Source organism: Crinia signifera, chromosome 5 (genome assembly GCF_055691185.1).
Source record: "Crinia signifera chromosome 5, ASM5569118v1, whole genome shotgun sequence".
NCBI lineage: Eukaryota > Metazoa > Chordata > Amphibia > Anura > Myobatrachidae > Crinia > Crinia signifera.
This window is the reverse complement of record NC_139221.1, coordinates 270,184,471-270,207,925: the sequence shown is the minus strand read 5'-3', so window position 1 is coordinate 270,207,925 and position 23,455 is coordinate 270,184,471. Positions and strand designations below refer to the sequence as shown.

The following is a 23,455-nucleotide window of genomic DNA, read 5'->3' as shown; positions in this document are numbered from 1 at the left end:
GGACAGGACTCTAAGTGGCGCATTTTGAAAACATTGTCCCCAAAAATGATATTTCTAAAAACAGTAACAAAGTCTAAAAATGTGAGAAGTGATCTGGTCAGAAACAGGGTAAAGAGCTAGGATAGAGGCTAAGGGGTACATTTACTAAGATGGGAGTGTTAGGAGCCATGCTTCATGTCTCAGTCCTGTCATGTCTGTTCTGTGTTGTTTTCAGTCTTTCTTTGGTATTTTTCTCTCTGGTGACCTCCGGTGGTGGGCCTGTGCCATTGCAGCTCATCCTCTGTGAACTTAATTATGCACAAGTCTGGCCTCGTTATCACAGCTTGGGATCTGTCTGGATCTCTCCCAGGGGAATAATCACTTGAGCTCTTCAAGGGGCATTCTCTCCATCACTGCCCTGCCAGTGATAGTTTCCAATTCCTGGTTCCTAGTTTCTAGTTTCCAGTTTCCTGTTCCCTTTTTCGGTCAACAGCTGATCACCTGTCTGGGTACTGTTCTGTTTAGAGCTTACCAGCCGTCTGCTGGTAATTTGTCTGTTTCTCCCTGCACTTAGCCCAGTGCAGCATTCCTGACCTTTGGCAGTTCCAGCCTGCTTACATTCAGTTGCAGAGTCCTGTCTGTCTGCTCCAGTCTGTCCAAGCTTGCTCTTTACCATCCTGAGCTGCTGGATGACCAGTGGTCCTGCTGTGCCTGTTCCAGGTCATGTAAGTGCTCCAGTGGAGCCTGGTTTTCTTCTTTGTTTATTTATAAAGTTCTGGCAAGCTGCCATAATCCTTTGTTGTTCAGTATTGACTGCAGTTCCTTTTGTCCAGCTCTTCCAGGTGTGGAGAGGACCACAGTATTGGGTATATGCTTGTTTTGGGGTACCGGGTGTTTGTGTACTCATTATTTACTTTGGCGTGTTTTAGGTTGGGGGCACCCCGGTTTTGTTGCGTTTAGTGTCTGCGACTGGGTCGCACTCCCTGTCCTTGGTCTGGTGCTGCTAGGCAGGGTGTTCCTCCCATATAGCGCCAGTTAGCTAGACCTCGTCTTGTCACTACCTCTGTCGGTCGCCATAGTCTTGTCTCCTCTCAAAACCTGGTTGCATCGGGGTTGGAGTAGGCCTAACTCACTCCTTCAAACGCGGCAACTAAAGGAGAAGCTAGACACCTGCAGACTACAGTCACCTGTCTGAGGAGGACAACATAGTTTGTGTAGGTGTTGCCATGGCCATTCTAAACAGTGGTCCCAGCTGTGGGTTCACACCCAAAACCGTAACAGGGAGTTCTATTGAAGATGGGATGTTCCCATAGCAACCAATCAGATTATACTTATTTATTTAGCATCTTCTAAAACAGGGGTGGCCAAACCTGTCCTCAAGATCTACCAAAATTTCATGTGTCTCAGACAACCTGCGGATGTATAGTAGGAATGAATGCAGCGTGTTACAGTTAGTAATGACCACAGCTCTGCACCAGCTCAGTGATTTGGAACACGTGGACCATTGGTAGATCTTGAGGACCAATTTGGCCATCCATGTTCTACAAGATAATAGATAAAATCTGATTAGTTGATATGGGCAACATCCCATCTTCAATAGAACTCCCATGTTAGTAATTTTACCCTAAGAAACCCCTTAATCTAAATGCTGTATTTCTATTGGCTGCACGCTATTATTTAGTAGTTTGGGGGGTGATGTTGCTGTCTATTGTAGTCAGTATTAGGCATTTGTTTGTAAATACACAGTGATGGTCTTATGGGAATTATTTCTATGATCTCTGAGTTCATCTAATATAATGATAACAAAGGTTCCCCTTCAGTTTATGGTGTCACTGTGCAAGGCATCTGCTCCCAGCCCTTCCGCTCTGGTATGATTGATGGCCAGCTTTGCAGTTGTTTATTAACCTAAAACCATTGCAGCCTTGGTGTGAAATGTTTCTGTAGTTTGACTATGCTCTGCTATTTGCTTGTCTGCACATTCACACACATCCAACATGACTATTACCAACTTTTCTCAGAAACAGCTACAGAGAGCCTGGGAACCTGTAGACATTTCACATGGTCTGCAAACAGACTGCCTACCTCACATGGCATATCAGTGAGCAGATTCCCTCTTCCCCGTAGTCCTATTATTACTACATGAAGAAAATAGTAAGTGCTTTCCTAGTCTTAGTGGTGTGTACAAATAACATGGCTTCAACCCAGGATGGTACATGGGGTCCAGACCCATGTGCTATCATCCTGGCTCTTAAGGGCTGCATATCAGGGATTGTGCATCGGGTGCTTGAGACACCCAAATCATAATTCCTGGTAAGTGCGGCCGAGCATCAGGGGAAGTGAACGATGGTTTCGGGGCCAATAGGATAGCTCTGGTAAATTACTGCTGCTAATAGGATATCTCCCTTAGACCCTTCAGTGAAAGAGGTGTTCACCTGACCACTTCCTCAGACTGAAAGCTTTACTAGAGATGGCCATCATTGCCTTTGCCATCGATGGCAAAAGTGCAACTGGCCATCGATGGTGTATAAGTATGCAATGGATAACCATCAATGTTTTTACATATCGATGGTCATCCATTTGCCTTGAAAAATTGGCCTGTGGGCCAATCAAAATACAGGGGCAGGGCTTCGCGGGTGTTGGGGGCGGAGCTCTGCACCGTGTCCCGGCCCCTTGATGGAAAAATAAAAACGAAACTATTCAGTTAAGACTGACATCGATGGTGGGAAACCATCTGGTTCTCCCCCATCGATGTCAAGCTATTCGACATTGCCCATAAACCATCAATGATTTTTAATCATCGATGGTCAATGGCCATCCCTAAGCTTTACTATTTATACACAGGTCAAAGTTCGGTACAGACATGTTGACACACCTGCAGTGTATGCAGTGTTGGATGTAAATGTTAATACACCAGTTTGGAGGAGTATCTCTTTCACTAGAATAGTATAGCACACACCGATGGTGATGATGGGTTGGCAGTATTTAGCAATTACTTCCTCACAGAACTAAGGTCATGATTTGGAATCTCACCCAAGGGGGCTATAGATGTGGAGTTTGTATGTTCTTCCTGCACTGTGTGGGTTTCCTATGGGTACTCCAGTTTCCTCCCTAAGTCCAAAAAAATTGTGGAAGGTTTATTGGCTCTGAGAAAAAAGTAATCCTGCTGTAAATGTGTGTCCAGATAATAGGTAGAGATGTGCACTGGGCTCCCTTCAGTTTTGGATCTGTATTTGGTTTTACCAAAACCGCCCTGGTTGGTTTTGATTTTGGATCTGTATTTTTTTAAAGTATAAAAACAGCTAAAATCACCGAATGTTGCCCTGATGTACCTATGGTGTTATTAACCTCAATTGCCTTAATTCCACTCATTTCTATTCAGTTTGGATCATCTCACCATTTTTTTTATTTATATATTTTTCTTGCTAACAAATGGCGGGGTATGGAGAGCAGTGGCGCAAGTAGAGATTTCTTAGTGCTACTATAAGTGCGCGCCATAGGTGGGAATGCCAATAGTTAGCTTGTCCATGTGTCATGAGGGGGCATAGACATATGAAACTAGACGAGTGGTTACATGACAATAGGGGCATGGCCACATTATGCCACACACCGTAATGAATTTTACACATTATACCATACGCCGTAATGCCCATTACATATTATGAATGCCCATTACACATTATGTCCTACACTGTAATGCCCACTTCATATTATGCCCCACACTGTAATGCCCATTACACATAATGCCACACACTGTGATGCCTATTACCTATAATGCCACATAAGTGCCACTTACCCATGCGCTCATTGCTAGGAGTTTCTTTCTCAATTCCAGGGGCTTCATACTCGATGCCAAGGGGGTTTCATGCTTGTTGCCATGGGGGTTGCATGCTTGTTGCTATGGGGGATTACATGCTCATTGCCAAGGGGGTTTTTATGCTCATTGCCATAGGGGATTGCATGCTCTGCCAAGGGCTGTTCATGCTCGTTGCCATGGCGGAGTGAGGCTCACGGTGACAGCCCTGAGCCCAGCAGAATGGGAGTGATGTGACAGCCGGGCAGAGAGCAGTGGGCTGCCCAGCTGTCTTCTGAGCAGGTCCACGGCTATTTGAAATATCGCGCTGGGTCGTCAGCCAATAGGAGTTCACGGCCAGGCAGCCAATCCCGGCTGTTCCAATAAGAGTTCCCGGTCCCTGGCTCTCCTCCAGAGATACTCATACAATACTCCAACAGCCAGACTATGACATAACACACTGTCACATACAAATAATAATCTAACTATAGATTGTAAGCTTGTTTTATTACTGTTTGTCCCCAATTGTAAAGTACAAAAGTGCACTATTTAAGTTACTAATAATAAGCCATATAGGGGGAAATTTATTAAGATGGGAGTTCTATTTCAGATGTGATGTTGCTATGGATAACAAGTCAGATACTGGGCCAGATTCTCTAAGCTTCAAAAGTGATAAAATGGAGAGTGATAAACAGCCAGCCAATCAGCTCCTACCTGCCATGTCACAGACTGTGTTTGAAAAATGTCAGACAGGAACTGATTGGCTGGCTGTTTATCACTCTCCATTTTATCACTTTTGAAACTTAGAGAATCTGGCCCACAATCCATTATCTTCTAGAAGGTGCTAAATAAATAAGAAGTACGTGGCCGAATACGAATATTACTGAATATGAATATGCCAATTCCTTCTGTGTTTTGCTAAGTAAATTTCCCCCATTGGAGGGAATTTATTAAGATGGGAGTTGTAGTTCACATGGGATGTTGCTATGGGCAATCAATCAGAATCTACTTATTTATTTAGCACCTTCTAGAACAGGCATTCCCAACCACAGTCCTCAAGGCACACCAACAGTGCAGGTTTTAGTGATATCCAGGCTTCAGCACAGATGGATTAATGAGAATCACTCAGGTATTAATTAAGTCACCTGTGCTCAAGCCTGGATATCTACAAAACCTGCACTGTTGGTGTGCCTTGAGGACCGTGGTTGGGAATGCCTGGTCTAGAAGATAATAGATAGTATCTAATTGGTTGCCCATAGTGAAATAGAACTCCCATCTTAGTAAATTTCACCCAGACTGTATATAATCTGTGTACTCTATAAAAAAAACTTGATCATACAGATATCTGGGGTTTCTTTAGAATGGAATCTACCACTCTGTCAGACTTTCGCATTCCTGCACCCTTACACCCTTACACCAGAATAACCAGACAGAAAGACCGTTCATTGTTTAGCACTAAAGTTTTTAATATATTTAAACAAAGGAGTATCATATACTTACATGAATCATATAGGCCCTTGCAGGAATACTGTTTACACATATTTATATTAAGATAGTGCATCAATGTGCCGTTGTATCCTGCACCAACACCGTATATACACATATACGACTTTGCAATGGTAGCGGTTTTGCTTACCTCTTGTTATTTCAAAGAAAAGTGCTAATTGATGTTGACTTCCAGCATAGACTAACACCTCTGCCTGTACCATTGTGCTAGAATTTAGTAAATGTTACAGAATGACTACCCAGATGGAATAAGAGAGAGACTTGTTGTAGTCACAGCTGTATGTCAGGTTAATAAAATGAGTGCACATTGATTGCGTGGACGGTGGGACGTGCCTGCTTACAATGACCCCCTTGTACAAGTTTAAATACCCTTTGACCCTCTTACTGCTTGGGAATCTCTCACATGTGTTAACAACAGTTGATAAAGGCTGCAAATGGGTTTTTATTGGGCTGAGAGCTTTTGTCAATTGTACACAGACTATTAGTAACACTGTCATAATGATGATGGGGAACCATAGGAGTTTCTGCAGAATATTTAGCAGTTTGTCACTATAATGGACTAATGGACTATACAAGGATCTTCTCAACAATACCGTAGTGTTACATTGTTTTATGATGGTCCTACCTGAGATTTTTTTTCCCAGTAGGTGTTTACAGTATATAACAATGGATTTTTATGGTCAGGGACAACAATGAGAGTTTATAGAGGTGTTTTTTGACTAGAGCAACTGTTTTGTATTGAGTATTTGTCTTCTGCTCACCTTAGTGTGTCCTGTTAAGTACCCATTCGATCATTATATTGTTCACAGCGTAGCCAATCAAAAATCCAAATATATACAGCATAATCAATCAGATCATCGGAATAACCAGTATAGTCAATGAGATCATTGGAATACTCAAAAGAGAAGCAACTTCCCCATTTGTGTGATTATGTTAATGAGGGTTTTATATGACACGGACAGTATTTAGATGCGATGGGGGTAATGAAATTCAATACCAGCCATGAAAAGTCTGCTCACTACCTGGTCATGTGATTAAATATTTTGGTAATCATTGCCCATAAATGGGTAGTTGAAAATAAACGCATTCCTTTCCCCACATTCCAAAGTGCTGTGATAATGTTGCAGCTACAGGGATAATTGGTGTCAGTGCCTGGACAAATCTGCTGTACACATGCAGGCGTGCACGGCGCAGCTACGATTCCAGAGTCATGGATTGCACCAGCAGCCATTGCAATCCAACAGATGAGAGGATCTCAGGTGTCATAATGCCTCATCAGTATGAGAATGCAGCTGTTGGGCCCAATGTCTTTTTTTTTTTTTTAAATGCATCGCTACCGACTTGTCTCATTTCACGTGGCACATTTCAGAGTTAAGTGCTCGCTTTCCCACTTATTCTCTAGTTGTAACAACTTGGGGTAGATTTACTAAAGCGTCTAAAACAGACAAGTGGTGTTGTTGCCTGTAGCAACTATCTAATAAAAAAAAACTGTGTAAAAAATAATCTGTTTGAAAATGTGCTATTTAGACACTGAAACCTTGGTGTTGGATCTATAGTAAATTTACCCCTGCCTATTATTTAACTATTGTGGGGGTTTCAGTCCTCAAGTCACCCCAATGGTCTGAGCAATTGTATTCTAGACATTGACAGAAGCTGATTGGTTTCTTGGGGCAAAATCAACACTTGTATGTTTCAAATGCTTTAGTAAATCTTCCCCGTGGACTGAACAGAATGCTGCCATAGGAAGAAAATGGGAAATCCAGAGCAGAAAAATGTGTACGAGACAAATATGGACGGCGTGATTTTGCCATTTCCAGAAGAAATCAAATCATTTTTGCAATAAATATAGAATAACATACAAATGATTTTTGGATGAGGAAAAATACACTCCCCTCCAAATCAACCCACCCCTTTGTATTGCCTAGTGTGGTGTATTTCAATTACTTGTATATTTAAAGCTAAAATAAATCCTTCATTCAGCAGCGACTTCTACCTGGGCATATGAGAGCGGCTACTGCAGGCAGTACCCTGCCTCCTTGTCCCCAATGCTGGCAGGTCCCAGCCCCTGTACAATGCAGCAGGGGTGGCGGTACTGGGCTGCAGCCCAAAGAAGCTGGCTAGGGCTGCGTAGTAAGACTGGAAGTGGCGTCCTACAGGAAGCCAGCTCTCTGCTTATTGCAGACCAGACTGGCAGTCCCATAGAAAGGGAACACCTCCCACTGGGACTGCCTTTACTGTGGGTGACTGACATGTAGGACTTCCAATAGGAAGTCACTGCCAGTCACAGTAAAGCCAGTACAGCCTCTCAGACTACATATGGCTTCACTGGTGCTGAGCAGGGTGGCAGATTTTATTGGGAATAAAACTAATATAACTAATTAAAACTATTATGTTAATATATTATTAACTAATTGTACTTAAAAACTAGTTGTCAGACTTGCCATAACTAATGGGAAGATTAACTAAACATTCGATTTTCACAGCCGCTGATGATTGGCGGCTTTGACCAACAGAGGCGCAGCGAGGGTGGAGCCGGGGGAGCACTTGTTCCAGGCACCGGTAGATAGCATGGCGCCGGAGCTGTGCTGGCACCGGCACCGCCAGCTCATTCGCCCGCACCCCCGTTCCCCTGCTCGCCCATTCCCCCGCTCCCCGCTCCCATGCCCGCTGTGTCCGGGAGTGCCTAGAGATGTGCTGCTATGTAAATTTCACGTCTCACGCTGGACCGCTAGCCAATGGGCGCTTGCGGTCCAGCAGCCAATCAACTAGTGGCTGCTGGACCGCGAGCGCCTATTGGCTAGCGGTCCAGCAGTAGATATGAATTTTACATAGCAGCACGGCTCTCTCCCGGACACAGCGGGGAGCGACAGGACAGGATGGATGGCCTTTTTTGTGTACGTGAGCCCGCTGCATCCCTGTCAATCCCTGTGCGCCTCCCCGGCCGCTCCTGACCCCACAGCCCCCAGCCCTGGCCGCCCGACCGTCACTGTGCGTTTCCCCACTCGGCATTAGCTAATAACTATATATGAAGTCCGTATTCATAAATGAAAATAGGTGGCTATGGTTATAAACAGACTGCCGCAGAGTGTGAGCAGCCGTTATCACTGACAGCGGATCCTGCGGAAGTCTGTATATAACCATAGCCGCCTATTTTCATTTATGAATGCGAACTCCATATAAAGTTATAGCCTTCAATATAGGCACATTTGAATGAAACATCGGCAGGATGAGAGCAACTTTTTGATTCATCCTCTCTATCTTATACTATGCTGTTTTTCACAGGCATTACCTCTGCAGCATTGCATATAGGTAAACAGTTAAATGCTTCTTACTATTTATACTTGACAGTTTTGTACGTGGAGGGCAGCAGCGTAATCCACTGGGATTAGTGACTGTATGAAGCCCCTTGGCATTGAGCATGTAGGTAAGTGTCAAATGTGTAATGGGCATTATGGTGTTATATAGTATGTAATGGGCATTACGGTGTGTTATATAGTATGTAATGGGCATTGCGGAGTGTTATGTAGTATGTCCTATAGATTGTAAGCTTGCGAGCAGGGCCCTCCTACATTTTGACTGTCTGTAAATACCTTGTTTTGTTGTATCACTGTCCCCTATGTAAAGCGCAACGGAATATGCTGCGCTATATAAGAAACTGTTAATAAATAAATAAATGTCACAGGCATTGCGGAGTGTTATATAGTATGTCATGGGCATTGCGGAGTGTTATATAGTATGTCATGGGCATTGCGGAGTGTTATATAGTATGTCATGGGCATCATGTGTGGGCTTATGTGTAATTGTAATTACAAAGTTCACTAAAATGTGCAATGGGCTTTACGGTGTGTGGTATAATGTTGGTCCGTGCCCACTTTTCACTGCGCAGGAGCCTCACCTACTACACCTACATCCATCAATTGGGGTATGTTCAATGCCGACCAGGCAATCTATGGCGGCAGGCAGTGCATATTGCTCGCCGTCATAGCCCGTCCTCAGTATTCAACTGACCCTCTGCACTCACCGTTTCCAGCTCACTATTTCTAAAAAACAAGGTGGGAACAGCGAGTGCGGCCATCAAAACAATTGAGGCTCGCGGCTATACGCAACAAGCTCGCTGCATTAGCCATGAATCTCGCCGTTCGGGAGAAACCTCGCTGTCAGAGGACGGAACATAGAATAGGGTGAGTGGCCAGCAAGGGGGTTAAACAGCGAGGATGGCTTGTTTTCGGTGAAAACAAGCTGTCCTCACCATAAAAAAACTCTCGCCGGCCGAATTGAATGCACCACAATCCTCCGATCAACTTGAACTTTGATAAAGCATAAGATAATAAGTGTAACCCCTAATCTACAAAGGCGTGCATATTTTATTACCTACTAAAGTATAGTAATGATAAGTACTTAAACATAAGTGAAATATATAATAAAGTGTATTAAAAATAGCATATTATAATTCGCAAGTATCACAAAAATAATGAATTTGCAATGTATAAACTGTAAATTACTCCTAGATAAGCAGTAAGTTCTTCCATCAGTGTTCATTAGGAAATCATGCATATTGTAAGTATTATAAGGGCGTATACACCTTGTGTACCTCCATTATTATAGATGTCACACTGGACTACCATAACATATCTAAATACTATACATTAGTGAAGAATGGGATTGGTACTCAGAGCACTGAGCCCACTAGAACTGACCCAACCTGAGTAGATCCAGGCAGGGACTCAGATCTCCCTGCCTACCTCAGATGCTAGATACAAGGCAAAATGTCACCTTCCCGGTGAAAGGGCATTCTGTCCCCGGGGCCGCCCTCTGTCAGGGGGCCCTCCAATCAGAGCACAGTGACATCACTATCTCTCCTGATTCCTGTTCAAGTGTGTGATTTCATTTTTGTATTTGTATTTTAAGGTTGTTGCACTATAAGAAAACTTTATAAAATAGTTGTCTAAAACAGTATCCAGACAGCATTAAACTATTGTTTTCAATCTAATATATTCCAGTGGTTTCAATTTGATATACACAATCCATACCTCCCAACATGGCCAATTAAATTTATTTATTTATTTACAGTTTCTTATATAGTGCAACAGATCCTATTTTTGTTGTGGGTGTGTGTGTGTGTGTGTGTGTGGGGGGGGGGGGGGGGGGCTGGGGGGGACACCAGTATTTATCTTGCCGCCAGGCAACTGGGACAAATTTACTGGTAGGTGCACAGCTTTACTATAGATCTGTAGTGTACTATTAGTTTGTATGGTACTGGAGCACCTGGGTGACATCTTTGGGTGTGGATCAGTAATGGATAGGGATGCCAATCCCGGGGCATTTTTTCAATCCCGGGAATCGGGATTGAAAAATGCTCAATCCCGGGATTGGCATCTCTAATCAGTTGAGGCAAAAAAAATGCTACAAAGAAGCCCAGTCCCCCCCGCTACAGCCACCCCGCACATTCATTTACTCACACCGGCGGCCGGGAGCAGGGCAGACAGGGCAGGAGCAGGAGGCGTCAGCGGCGGTAGCAGCAGCAGCAGAGCCGCCCGGAGGGCGGGCGGACGACGCTGCCAGGTCCGGTCCAGGTCAGAGATGATTCTGGAGCGGGTATGGGCAGTCCGACCTGTGCAGCGTGATGGTCAGAGGTCACGCTGCGCAGGTCGGACTGCCCATACCCGCTCCAGACTGCAGTCTGGGGATCAGGAACTCCTGGGTAGCGTCTGAGCATTTGCTCAGACGCTGCCCGGCATTAGATATGTGCATACGCATATAATCCCGAAATCCCGGGATTGGAAGATCCAATCCCGGGATTCAAATCCCGGCGTTTTTTAGGCCAAATCCCGGGATCCCGCCGATCCCGATCTCGGGATTGGCCACCCTAGTAATGGAGATCCAAGGACAAAAGACAAATGCTGATTTGTAGGCTAGTGCTCCAAAGTATAAAATGTGCAACATTATATTTTTTCATAGTAAATATGAAGAATATACATATATTATATACTAGTAAGCCCGCTTGAAGCAAAAGCTTTGAAAGCTAGTCTGCTACCGTCCGTGTTTGTGCAGGTGTGAGAAAGAGATGTAGTTTCACTCTCTGCCAGCAGATGGCAGTGTTGCTGAGACTCACAGACACTAGACATATACATAGATGATATGAAGCCATTCTAATATATGTTGTATATTTATGTTTCATACACCTAAACATTTATCGACTAATGTAAAGAGTAGCGAAAAACCAATCAAAATCCGTCCCATGGTTCTCAAGAGTTGGCACGCCCGCCCCCCCCCCCCCCCCCCCTTGCAGTGTGTGTTTGTGCAGCCATTCGCAGCCTGTGGGTGAACACCCACATCATTCGATGGTCACCGACCATTGAATGATGTGGAACCTGCACACTTATCTAAGTGACTCTCAGGTCACTTAGATTTGCGTGCATCCTCAGGGGGAAGTAGGCGGGCAGTTGACATCCGGTGACATCAGCTGCCCGTCCCAGTCACCGATATCATGGCCCAAATACCATGAGAACGCCCAGCATTTACATGAGATAGTCCCATGGGATCGACTATCCGCCCGGCTACAGTCTTGGGTGCGTGAACCCAGCGAACAGTCTGTTCGCCGTGGCTGCACGCACGTGGCATATGCAGATGAGCAGAAATGCAGCTGCGCAAGCACATACGCCATACATCGGTCCCCTTGCGAACAAACGCCGACAGCGAACAGACCAGAATAAGGTCCTCTGTGTCATGCATACGCCTTAGAGATTTTTAGAAACTTTTCATTGTTGCTAAATTACTCAACTACATGAACATCAGCATCTTGTGCAATTCAAAAGTAGACCCCAAGAGGTAATGTTTATGAAAATCATAGATTTTACCCATGGCAACCAATCAGATTATGACATTTAGCTAGTGACTTCTATTAAATGATCAAATCTGATTGGTTGAATTGGGCAACACCTCCACTTTTGTAAATCTGCATTTTAGTCAATCGAACCATAAGTAGAGAAGAAAATAACCAATGCACAGAATGTATATTCTTTCTTAATGACATGAACTACAAAGTGTTGTTACTTTGTATATATACGAGTTTCCCTTTAAACTCTTCATTATATGTCATGAACTATCGCAGGGGTGGCCAAACCTGTCCTCAAGATCTACCAACGGTGCATGTTTTCCAGGCAGCCTGTGGATCTATAGTAGGAATGAATGCAGCATGTTTTAAAATGTGACAGTTAGTAATGACTACAGCTGTGCAGCAGCTAGGTAACCTGGAAAACGTGGACCGTTGGTAGATCTCGAGGACCGGTTTGGCCACCCCTGAACTATAGAATTTTGTATAGAACAATCCAAAGATCCCATTTTACACATGCTATATAATACTGCTTTCACATTGCAAAAACCTGCTTTCAACCCGATTTTCTAAACGTGTCTTAAAACTGGTCAAAAGCCAGTTAAACCCCTTTCATATTGCATGATGTAAAGGTATATTGCAGTTTAAATACCGTTTTGTACCTTTCAGATTCAACCCGTTGCACCCATAGAAAGCCATACAATGTCATTTTAAATGTTTTTTTCCTGCTTGTGGGCGGGGATCATGTGTGGTTATCATTTGTAGCAAATACCGTTTCTGAGCTGTTCAGACTGCAGGGAAAACGGCTCAGAAACGTGTAGGATCCTTCTTTTAACACGTGTCAAAATACCGGTTTTCTGTAACCGGTAAATTGACAATGTAGCTTTCACATTGCAGCTGGAACCGTTTTAAAGCACTAAAAAAACGGCAATATACCGTGTTACAGCTGCAATGTGAAAGGGGTATCAGATTAACAGATAATAAAGGGCGTAACTACCAGAGGTGAGAGGGGTGCAGCTGCTATGGGGCCCAGAGCTGAAGGGGGCCCATCTTTGCTGTCTAACTATGTTTTACATACATTTATCACCATCAGTTGCTAAATAGGGGGCCCTTACAAACTTTGGCTACGGGGCCTACTAATATCAGGGTACGCCTCTGTAGATAATGATCTGCTCACACTACTTGTGCAATCATACCGCTTAAGAAAAGTCTACATAAACATTTCTTGTAAAAAACAAATTTATTTTACACACCATCATTAAGATGGAGAAAGCTAAATAATAATTTAGCATGCATAAGTAGAGGTATCTTTTCTTTTTATAAATACAATATACAAAAATACAGTATATAGCTGTAATATCTGCAGCAGGTTTACCATTCATGAAGTAAACGTATACAGAGGATTAGCACACGTGGTCCATTGCTATCTCACTGTCTTTACAGTCCATTTATACATTCATCTCCCACAGCAGGAGGGGATATGTTGTCCTTCATTGTTCTCCAGTGGTGCTGTGGTTATATGTCGGTAACATTTAAAAGCTCACTGAGGGTCACTGGTGAAATAAAACAGTGCTTGGATGTCACCATAGCATGAGAACGAAGTGTCCGTTGCAAGGCTAAAATAAAGTTTAGTCAATATCTTTTTATTTTCCTGCTATATATACGATGACAGGGAGTCTGGCTTCCCTGTACAATACTGTAACCAGATGCTGTGTTGACACTACAAGTGCCCCCTGACTGTGTGGCTGTCCCAGTAAAGGGCTCAATGCAATTGACTGTTCTGTTGGTGACTGTTCTCCTCCTCTTCAGATGTGCAATCAGATGAATGATGATAGAAGTGTTTGTCATCTCTATTCTCCTCGTCCTCCTCATCATCTTGGTCCCCCTCCTCCTCTTCCTCGCTGTCTGTATAGTCCCTGGGCAGGCGGCTGCCCACTTTTAGTGACTCCCCTCTGGAGTGCAGGTGATAGGTGGAGGTCTTTTCTTCCTGATTGTCCTCTGGACACTTCTCCTCCCCAGTGCCCTTGCTTCCTTTCTGCTTATTCTCTGCGTCTTGAACAGCCTGTTCTTTTGCCTTCTTACTTCTCTTCCATTTCATACGTCTGTTCTGGAACCAGATCTTCACCTGTTGTAAAAATAGGAAATGGTGACTAATCTGGACAAAAAAGGCAACTTTCATTTGATATGGTCATGAGTGGACTCTCGCGGAGCTTGTCAATATCATGTGGGGCCAACATATAGGGGGGAGATGTATCAAACCTTCAGAAGAGTTGTAGGGGTAAATATACTGAAGCTTCTAAAAATATATCAGATGGGATGTTGCTCTGGGCAACCAATCAGATACTATCTCTTATCTTCTAGAAGGTGCTAAATAAATAAGTAGATTCTGATTGGTTGTCCATAGCAACAAACATGTGAAATAGAACCTGCTATCCACTTTTTGGAGAGGTTTATACATCACCCTCATATGTTTCAAAATTAAATATTTAACTTTATTCACTTTTGAACGCTGCACTGTAAGATAATCTGCTGTGAGGCAGACAGAAGATTTGGCAGAGGACATAATGGAGTTGCTCAGATTGGAGGGTTTGGATTTGGGCCTATTCTGACAGTCGACACTTGGACTGCTGTCTGCCTGTGAAATTACCACTCTCTGGGTTGGAGATTGCTGGCAAGATGGTTAAATAAACTACCAATTAAAACTGACAAAAGAGTGACAACTGTGCAGGTAAAGTCACTTAGGGGGAGATATAGTAAATCGCTGTGTTCATGTAAACCAGAGAGAGAGAGAGAAACGCAGAGAGAGAGTAAACCATAGAGAGAGATAAAGTACCCACAAATCAGCTTACTGTCATTTTTCAAACACGCCTGTTAACGTGACAGTTATGAGCTCTTTTGCTAATACTTTTTCTCTCTCTCTGCTTTATCTTTCTCCAAGGCTTGGTACATAGACCAGTTAGAACAATAAGAGATACTGTGATTGGGTACTTCTTTACTTTCACGGCACCAGCATGGCGCCGCGCGTACTTCTGGGTTACGCTCACCACTAATTAAGTTAAATAAACGGAGTTAACGCCATGCCAACATGGATAGTTCATACCTCCACTATCCATGTTGGCATGGAGTTGATTTTAATTAGCGTGGCGAGCGTAGCGAGCCACCGAGCCCGCAGCGTGGGCGAGCGAAGCGAGCCCCGCAAGGGGACTCTGACGCGCGGCGCCATGCTGGCGCCGTGAAAGTCCAGAAGTACCTGTGATTGTTATTTATCCTTCTGTCTGGTATAGGGAAATATATTATATCTATTGATTTGAACATGTTTTCAAATCTTATTAGAAAGTATTACAATATATACAGGAATTTATTTGTATGTCACATGTTACTGTGTCACTGTACTGTGACTTCATTGTCATCGCACAGGATGTACAGACAAGCTAACGGATGAGCACAGATTTATTCTGGTACAAGACTCATTCTATAATTTATGGATTGGAATACATTGTGGATGTGACTTTCACTGGTTTACTCAGTACAGACGGGTCTTCTACAGTCTTCTACACACCTTCATACCTTTACTACACATGGCTTATGTGTAAGACACTTAAGCACTATCTATATATCTATATGTACGCAGAGAGAGAGAGGGAGAGAGAGAGAGAGAGAGAGAGAAGGGGTGGAGCTAAGTGCTTTGTAGGGACCCCATAAAGGAGAGTTTTCTGTTATGTTTTGTATAGTTTTATCATAATAATTTCTATGTTGTGTATTATTTTTTATATGAATACCCTTCTATGCATCTACATTAACATGCATTTTCCCTGGTGTATGTTCCGGTATGATTATATCCAATTATATACAATTCCATTCAAAATACACAAAAAAAAAAAACATTGTCATTTTGCATATTGAGGAACCCTGCCATAGATTAACCCTTTGAGTGCCAACATCTCTGTGAGAGATGTGAAAAATAGCCAGCGTCACTCACATTTGTTATATACAATCAAATAAAAAATGTTGTGTAAAAAAAAAAAAAAGATTACATTTCCTATATAAGGAAACCATTACAGGTCATTCTGATAAATAACAATGTTTGCTTGGCGGTTTTCACCCCTATTTTGACAAATTCACATGGCACCCAAAGGGTTAAAGCTTTTGGTAAAATGCCTAATGCTATTTTATGCCACAGTTGTATCCTGTGTATTTTGCATTTAATATAATAACAATTATAATTCAAACACCCCCCACAATAAAAATCAGTTTACCACATTGTGAATATTTATGACATGAGCGACACACAATGAGGAAATCCTCCAATGGGGCGCTGATGGTTTTATTAAGGAAATATAGCATTTTTTATTCTGTATTAATTTCCAATGAAAGCAATAGTAAATAATGTAAAAAATTATTTTCTGGCATGTTCCTTAGAAAAAATTGGGAATTAACTGTTATAAAATGAAGTGTATAATAATTATATTTTATTTAATGTTTATGTTCATTTTCAGTTTCTAGAACATCTAGTATAGGATTCTCATTTACAAACATGCAGGAAATGGGAAATGGAATTTAAATGAATACTTATTGCAGCAATTGGTATGGTACAAGAATATTGGTCTGATCTTCTATGATAACCCCCACTCCCCTGTTGCTAATCATTGTATATTTATCCCTAGAGATACTATATACACAGGATTAATGAACCAGCTCCCCTGGATCTGACTTCCCCTATTCATTGATTAATTTCACATACAATAAACAGATCAGTGAGTCTTTTATACCCCAGGCTGACACTGGTGACATAAAATTATAAACAGTGTTATATAACGGCGCACATCTGTCCATACACACACACACACACACACACACACACATATATAGTATGTGTGTTTGTGTGTGTGGATAGATAGATAGATAGATAGATAGATAGATAGATAGATAGATATTGCTAGTCATTTACTGTATATACATATTGTTGCCAGTACACTGAATCCACAGCTGTCTGGTTAAAGTCTCATGCTCTGAGGTACAGAATGTTCACTCCAAATCTACTCTATGTTTAAAAACTAAAACAAAAGAAAATAAAAAAAAACAACAGAAACTGGATATATAGAGATAAAGCTACAAAGCTATGAAAATAACACAATCCACTTTAAATACATTTTCTTTGTAAATAGTGGAAATTTTTTATTCTATTATATCTGCAATTATTCTATTTTATAAATTAGACATACTAAAGAAAATAACCCTGTAACTATTCACTATATTGGACTGATAAGACTGATATTGGACTGACATGTGCCCCTGCTCCATCCACGCTGCCTGTATGAGGGCTGTCCCTCCACTGGGAAATGGAGACATCCAATGGCAGATGTACATTACTGTTATCACCTACAGTAGGTAACCTTACTCATTCCAGTATATAAATAATCACACCGGGCATTTGTTGTATTCATCATATAAATCCAAGCACATTATACAATACAGCTTACACGTATATTTATCTGCTTACAGATAAAGCAGAATAACCCCAGATACAGTGACCACGGTATATATGCATTTGATTTGGAGTTAAACATAATGAGATATTATATGATGAATACAACAGAATACTATCCGTATGCTAAGGGGACACTCAGCTCCGCACTGTAGATGGCAGGTAAGTGAACAGTCTGACATTGCCTTGTCGTTATTATTCGGGCAACCAAATCCTTAGCAGCGCAGGACACATGGCAATGGCTACACTATAAATCTCAGTGACCCCTGGCAGCCTTACAGCTAACGCTGGGGTCTGTTATTCTACAAATTGCACAGAATTAATTGGTGTTAATTAAACTACTAATTAAGCTAATTAGTGATACAAGTAATACATCCACAGCTGTGCGCCAACAAACACTTCGGTCGCAGATAGTTATATATATATATATATATATATATATATATATATATATATATATATATATATATATATATTGTACTTTACTTCCGAATGTGTCATGTGGTGGTCGGAGAAATACTGTATATTTAGGACCATAGGGTAAAGCTGTATCACAGAAGCTATCACACTTTTAATAAATGTCGGCGGAAACTTTTACTGTAAATATTTGGATCTATGTTGATCGGGAAGGATGTTTCCCCCGTAATATAAGAACACAGCGCACGGCTCTGTACACGGTGATACTAGGTTATGCAGCTAATAACCCGGAGACACGCGAAACTATCATTACCTGTCAGTGAGCAGTCTCTAGTACACGTCACACAAATGTACATGTATCGATAACATCGCCAAGCGATATAATGTAATATCATAGAAGGGCTGTGTTCTTGATTTTTGTTGTGAACTAACCAGGCTGAGAATGTGCTGGCTGCAGGCTGGGACAGATCTTTCCGTATTCCGCACAGCACCCGCATCCCTGGCAGCTGCATAGCGCTATATATATATATGATCCATTACACATCCTACTGATGGGGGCAATACAGAGACTGGCATCCTACTCATAGCAACTGCATCGGATTGGCTAATGGCACTATAGGTGTTACTGGTATATAGGATGTGTGTGTGAGAGAGAGAGAGAGAGAGAGAGAGAGAGAGAGAGAGAGAGAGGAGGAGGGGGGGGGGGGGGTACCACTAGGCATGGGAGATCTCAGGGGGACCCTAATCCCACACAACATTACAGTATATAATCAGGCTAATGAATTACCTAGTAAAATGCGGGGCCACATTAGGGTGTAGTATAGGGTGTACTATAGGGTGTCTCTGCCATAGCCTGTGTCTGACCTGACCACAGCAGGTGGTAACTGTGTATCTATGGGTCACCGGTGCACACCTCACATCTACAGGGACTTGTTGGGTGACAGTCCAGTAACACAATCTGTTGTCCAAGGAGAACAAAACCCCCCAATGATATTCATATTATATAATATAACATTTATTTGTAATTGACTATGAGGAGGTATGTGGGAGAGGGTCACACTGAACAGCGCTGTTACCTGGGTCTCTGTCAGCATCAGGGATGTGGCCACTTCAAAGCGCTTCGGCCGGGAGAGGTATTTGTTCAGCTTAAACTGGTGCTCCAGCTCCAGGAGCTGCTGGCTGGTGAAGGCTGTGCGGGGCCGCCGGCATTTCCCCAGCAGATTGGACTGAGCCTGGGCTGCAAGGAAGACAGACCCTGTTATTAGTAATAATAATCATAATCATAATAATAATATAAGAGCAACAATAATAATAATAATAATAATAATAATACAATAATAATAATACAATAATAATACAATAATAATATAAGAGCAACAATAATAATAATACAATAATAATATAAGAGCAACAATAATAATAATAATACAATAATAATACAATAATAATATAAGAGCAACAACAATAATAATAATAATAATATAAGAACAACAATAATAATACAATAATAATATAAGAGAAACAATAAAAATAATAATAATAATACAATAATAATACAATAATAATAATATAAGAGCAACAATAATAATCATATAAATAATAATAATAATAATGACCATAAACAGACACCTAATTAGCATACACCCCCCTCTGCAGGCTACATGACAGCAGCCAGCACATTGTATGTGCACTTGTGTACCCAGCACATGAAGAAGAGGTAACTTCCCTGTCGGCGCGGCTCTGTGTTATCCATTATAGAAATATATTGGAAGCCTGGCGCTTCCCTGAAGCCATAATACATATGTGTGTCAGTTTAATAGGAAATAATATTCAGTTACAGTTGCGTTTTAATTTAGGGAGTTGAAATCGCAATGAAATATATAGCATTTCTTTAGCACTTAGATGATGACTTGCTGGGAATCTGTCTCAGGGCAATTAGAGAACATGAAAGGGACGAATAAATGGGGCTTTGATTTGTAATCAGCCTGATAAGTGATAGAGCCTTGTTCCAAGATGTAACTCGCCGCTGTAACCCTCCAGCAGGCAGATAAACACTGGCTGCATTTAACACGAGCCTTGGATCCAATCTAATAACCTCTTGTTATCGTGTTTACCCATCAAACAGCTGGAAAGAGAAAGACTAAAGTAATGATATCTATCTATCTTAAACTATCTATATCTATTTATATATTATCTATCTATCTATCTATGTTTGTGTGTATATGTATATATTAGACACACCCGTACAGATATCTTTACACACATATAGATAGAAAGATAGATAGATAGATAGATAGATAGACAAGCACACACACACACACACACACACACACACTATATATATATATATATATATATATATATATATATATATATATATATATATATAAATATATATATGGTTTATATGTCTTTAAACATTTAAAATATGATAAGGTAATGAAATAAAAGCATTCAGTAGCCAATAACAATGGTGGCAATTTCTTACACCGTAGAAGGATATCTGTCACTTGCTAATTTCTACATTTAGAGAACCGAAGCATCTTAATTCTCCACCTGACAATATATTAAGGTTTTAAATAAAATATATAAAATATATAGAGGAAAGTGTCACATAGGGAAATATACACTGCGGTCTGATTAGATCTGTACATTTATACAAAGATAGGATATTATAGAGAATAGTGCAAACACACACATACATAAACACATACTGTACACACACACACACACACACACACACACACACATACACATACTGTACACACACACACACACACACACACACACACACACAAACACAGGCACACATTCTTGCATTAGACCTCCTGACTCTCCTGACATGTTGCATACATGTAAAGAGAAAGTAACCATTGTCACCCTTTGCAAATACTTCCCTTATTAATGTAATAAAACCTCACATCCTTGCAGCTATCTTGATCTATAATGTAACCGAAAAGTAAACTGAAGGGGACCTTGCTCTCTGGAAGTGTTATGCACTAAATGACAGTTGACATAAATGTGAAAATGTGTCATTCTCCTGCCACAAGGTGACAAAGCCTCGCAGTGTGCCTCCCTATCAGTGCTATCTGCAGTGCTTAGTAATGGGGAAGTGACCTTGTGACAGCACAATCACAGCTAGGAGAACACAGCTCATCCTGGGGGAGAATGGGCCGGGGGTGCGGAATACTGTACGTGAGGTATCTGGGACACTGGCCTGTCCTCAGCCCTCTACACAAGGACAGAATCTCTCACCTCTGTGGTATCTGCCAGTGCAAACATCGCCCACCACTAACACCAACTACTACATGACTTGTACATCAACTGCTAGTGGGAGTATAATGCACACAGGCTGCTCTGTACAGACGGCAACAGGAATCACATAGAGGGACAGATGCAGACGTGTAATGCATGCAGTGCTGTAACAGCATCTGAGATATCTATCTATCTATCTATCTATCTATCTATCTATCTATATACATATCTATCTATCTATCTATATACATACATAATACTCAGACAACACTATCAGTATGTCCACTGACAAATAAGATATTTACATTCCGTTTCTAGCCCATAGGATCCGTATGATAACTGGCTAAGCATTTGTAATATCGTATATAATAACAATATTGTCATTGCAACTGTAGTTAAGAGCTAAGTGTGTGAATGTGTGTATGTATGTGTATATATGTATGTGTGTATATATGAATATGTATGTATGTGTATGTATGTATGTATGTATATATATTTAAATATATATATATGTATATAGACACACACAAACACACACACACACACATATACATACATACATACATACATACATACATACATACACACGTGTTATAGTCCATTTATTATGTTCCTAAATGGCATTATTACATACGCATACAATATATAATGCATGCTCTGGATAACAATGTAAGAGGTGACAATGTGTTGACACCATAAATGTAATCTATAGTAATATGACTAATGTGAGAACACATCAGTAACCCTGTGACCTCTCCCCTGCACCGTGTCCCCCTCCCCTTCTCCCTGGTAAGAATACATAGCTACATGTGCTGGTGCATAATGTATATCTCTATAAAATGCCATACTGGGGAGCATGGCACAGTGCATGGTGACACAGACATGCCATAGTGGGGGCCATGGCACAGTGCATGATGACACAGACATGCCATACTGGGGATCATGGCACAGTGCATGGTGACACAGACATGCCATAGTGGGGGCCATGGCACAGTGCATGGTGACACAGACATGCCATACTGGGGATCATGGCACAGAGCATGGTGACACAGACATGCCATAGTGGGGGCCATGGCACAGTGCATGGTGACACAGACATGCCATACTGGGGAGCATGGCACAGAGCATGGTGACACAGACATGCCATAGTGGGGGCCATGGCACAGTGCATGGTGACACAGACATGCCATACAGGGGATCATGGCACAGAGCATGGTGACAGACATGCCACACTGGGGATCATGGCACAGAGCATGGTGACACAGACATGCCACACAGGGGACCATGGCACAGAGCATGGTGACACAGACATGCCACACAGGGGATCATGGCACAGAGCATGGTGACACAGACATGCCACACAGGGGATCATGGCACAGAGCATGGTGACACAGACATGCCACACTGGGGACCATGGCACAGAGCATGGTGACACAGACATGCCACACAGGGGACCATGGCACAGAGCATGGTGACACAGACATGCCACACAGGGGATCATGGCACAGTGCATGGTGACACAGACATGCCACACTGGGGACCATGGCACAGAGCATGGTGACACAGACATGCCACACAGGGGACCATGGCACAGTGCATGGTGACACAGACATGACATACAGGGGATCATGGCACAGAGCATGGTGACACAGACATGCCACACAGGGGATCATGGCACAGTGCATAGTGACACAGACATGACATACAGGGGATCATGGCACAGAGCATGGTGACACAGGCATGCCATACTGGGGATCATGGCACAGTGCATGGTGACACAGACATGCCATACTGGGGATCATGGCACAGTGCATGGTGACACAGACATGCCACACACGTCAGACAGGCACATGTGTCAGACTGTAGAGGAGTGTCACACTGAGGTGAACCCCCAGCCTCTGGCATCGCGGATGTCACAGTCCCCATCCCAGCAATGACCCCTCAGCAGGGGCACAGGGGGTACTTACAGGTGAAGTCTGCCATCTTGGGGAGCATCATGCCCGCAGTGGAGGCTCTGAGCCACTGGTCCAGCTGGAAGGTGCCCGCACTCAGCTTGATGGGGTCCACCTGGTGGGCATGGTGGGCTCCCTGCATCTGGGAGTAGGGGTAGGACAGGGCTGGGTGCTGCCCGGCCACCAGAGCGGAGTAGCCGTACATCGGGTGCCCGTAGAGAGCCTGCGGGTGTAAGCCC

The 23,455-nt window shown here is 42.5% G+C and overlaps 1 protein-coding gene across 1 annotated transcript in view; it reads right to left on the bottom strand.

Moving 5' to 3' along the window:
* Window positions 1–13,404: 13,404 nt before the first annotated feature.
* Window positions 13,405–23,455, bottom strand: part of MNX1 (motor neuron and pancreas homeobox 1) — a 10,419-nt gene continuing 368 nt past the window's right edge. Inside the window, exons 1-3 of the mRNA XM_083186367.1 lie at window positions 23,232–23,455; window positions 19,086–19,246; window positions 13,405–14,232 (exon numbers count right to left, since the gene is read on the bottom strand). The exon at window positions 23,232–23,455 is cut by the window's right edge and continues 368 nt beyond it. Of these exons, the coding sequence (XP_083042493.1) occupies window positions 13,870–14,232; window positions 19,086–19,246; window positions 23,232–23,455 (748 nt within the window). The 3' untranslated portion in view covers window positions 13,405–13,869. The remainder of the gene's footprint in view (window positions 14,233–19,085; window positions 19,247–23,231) is intronic.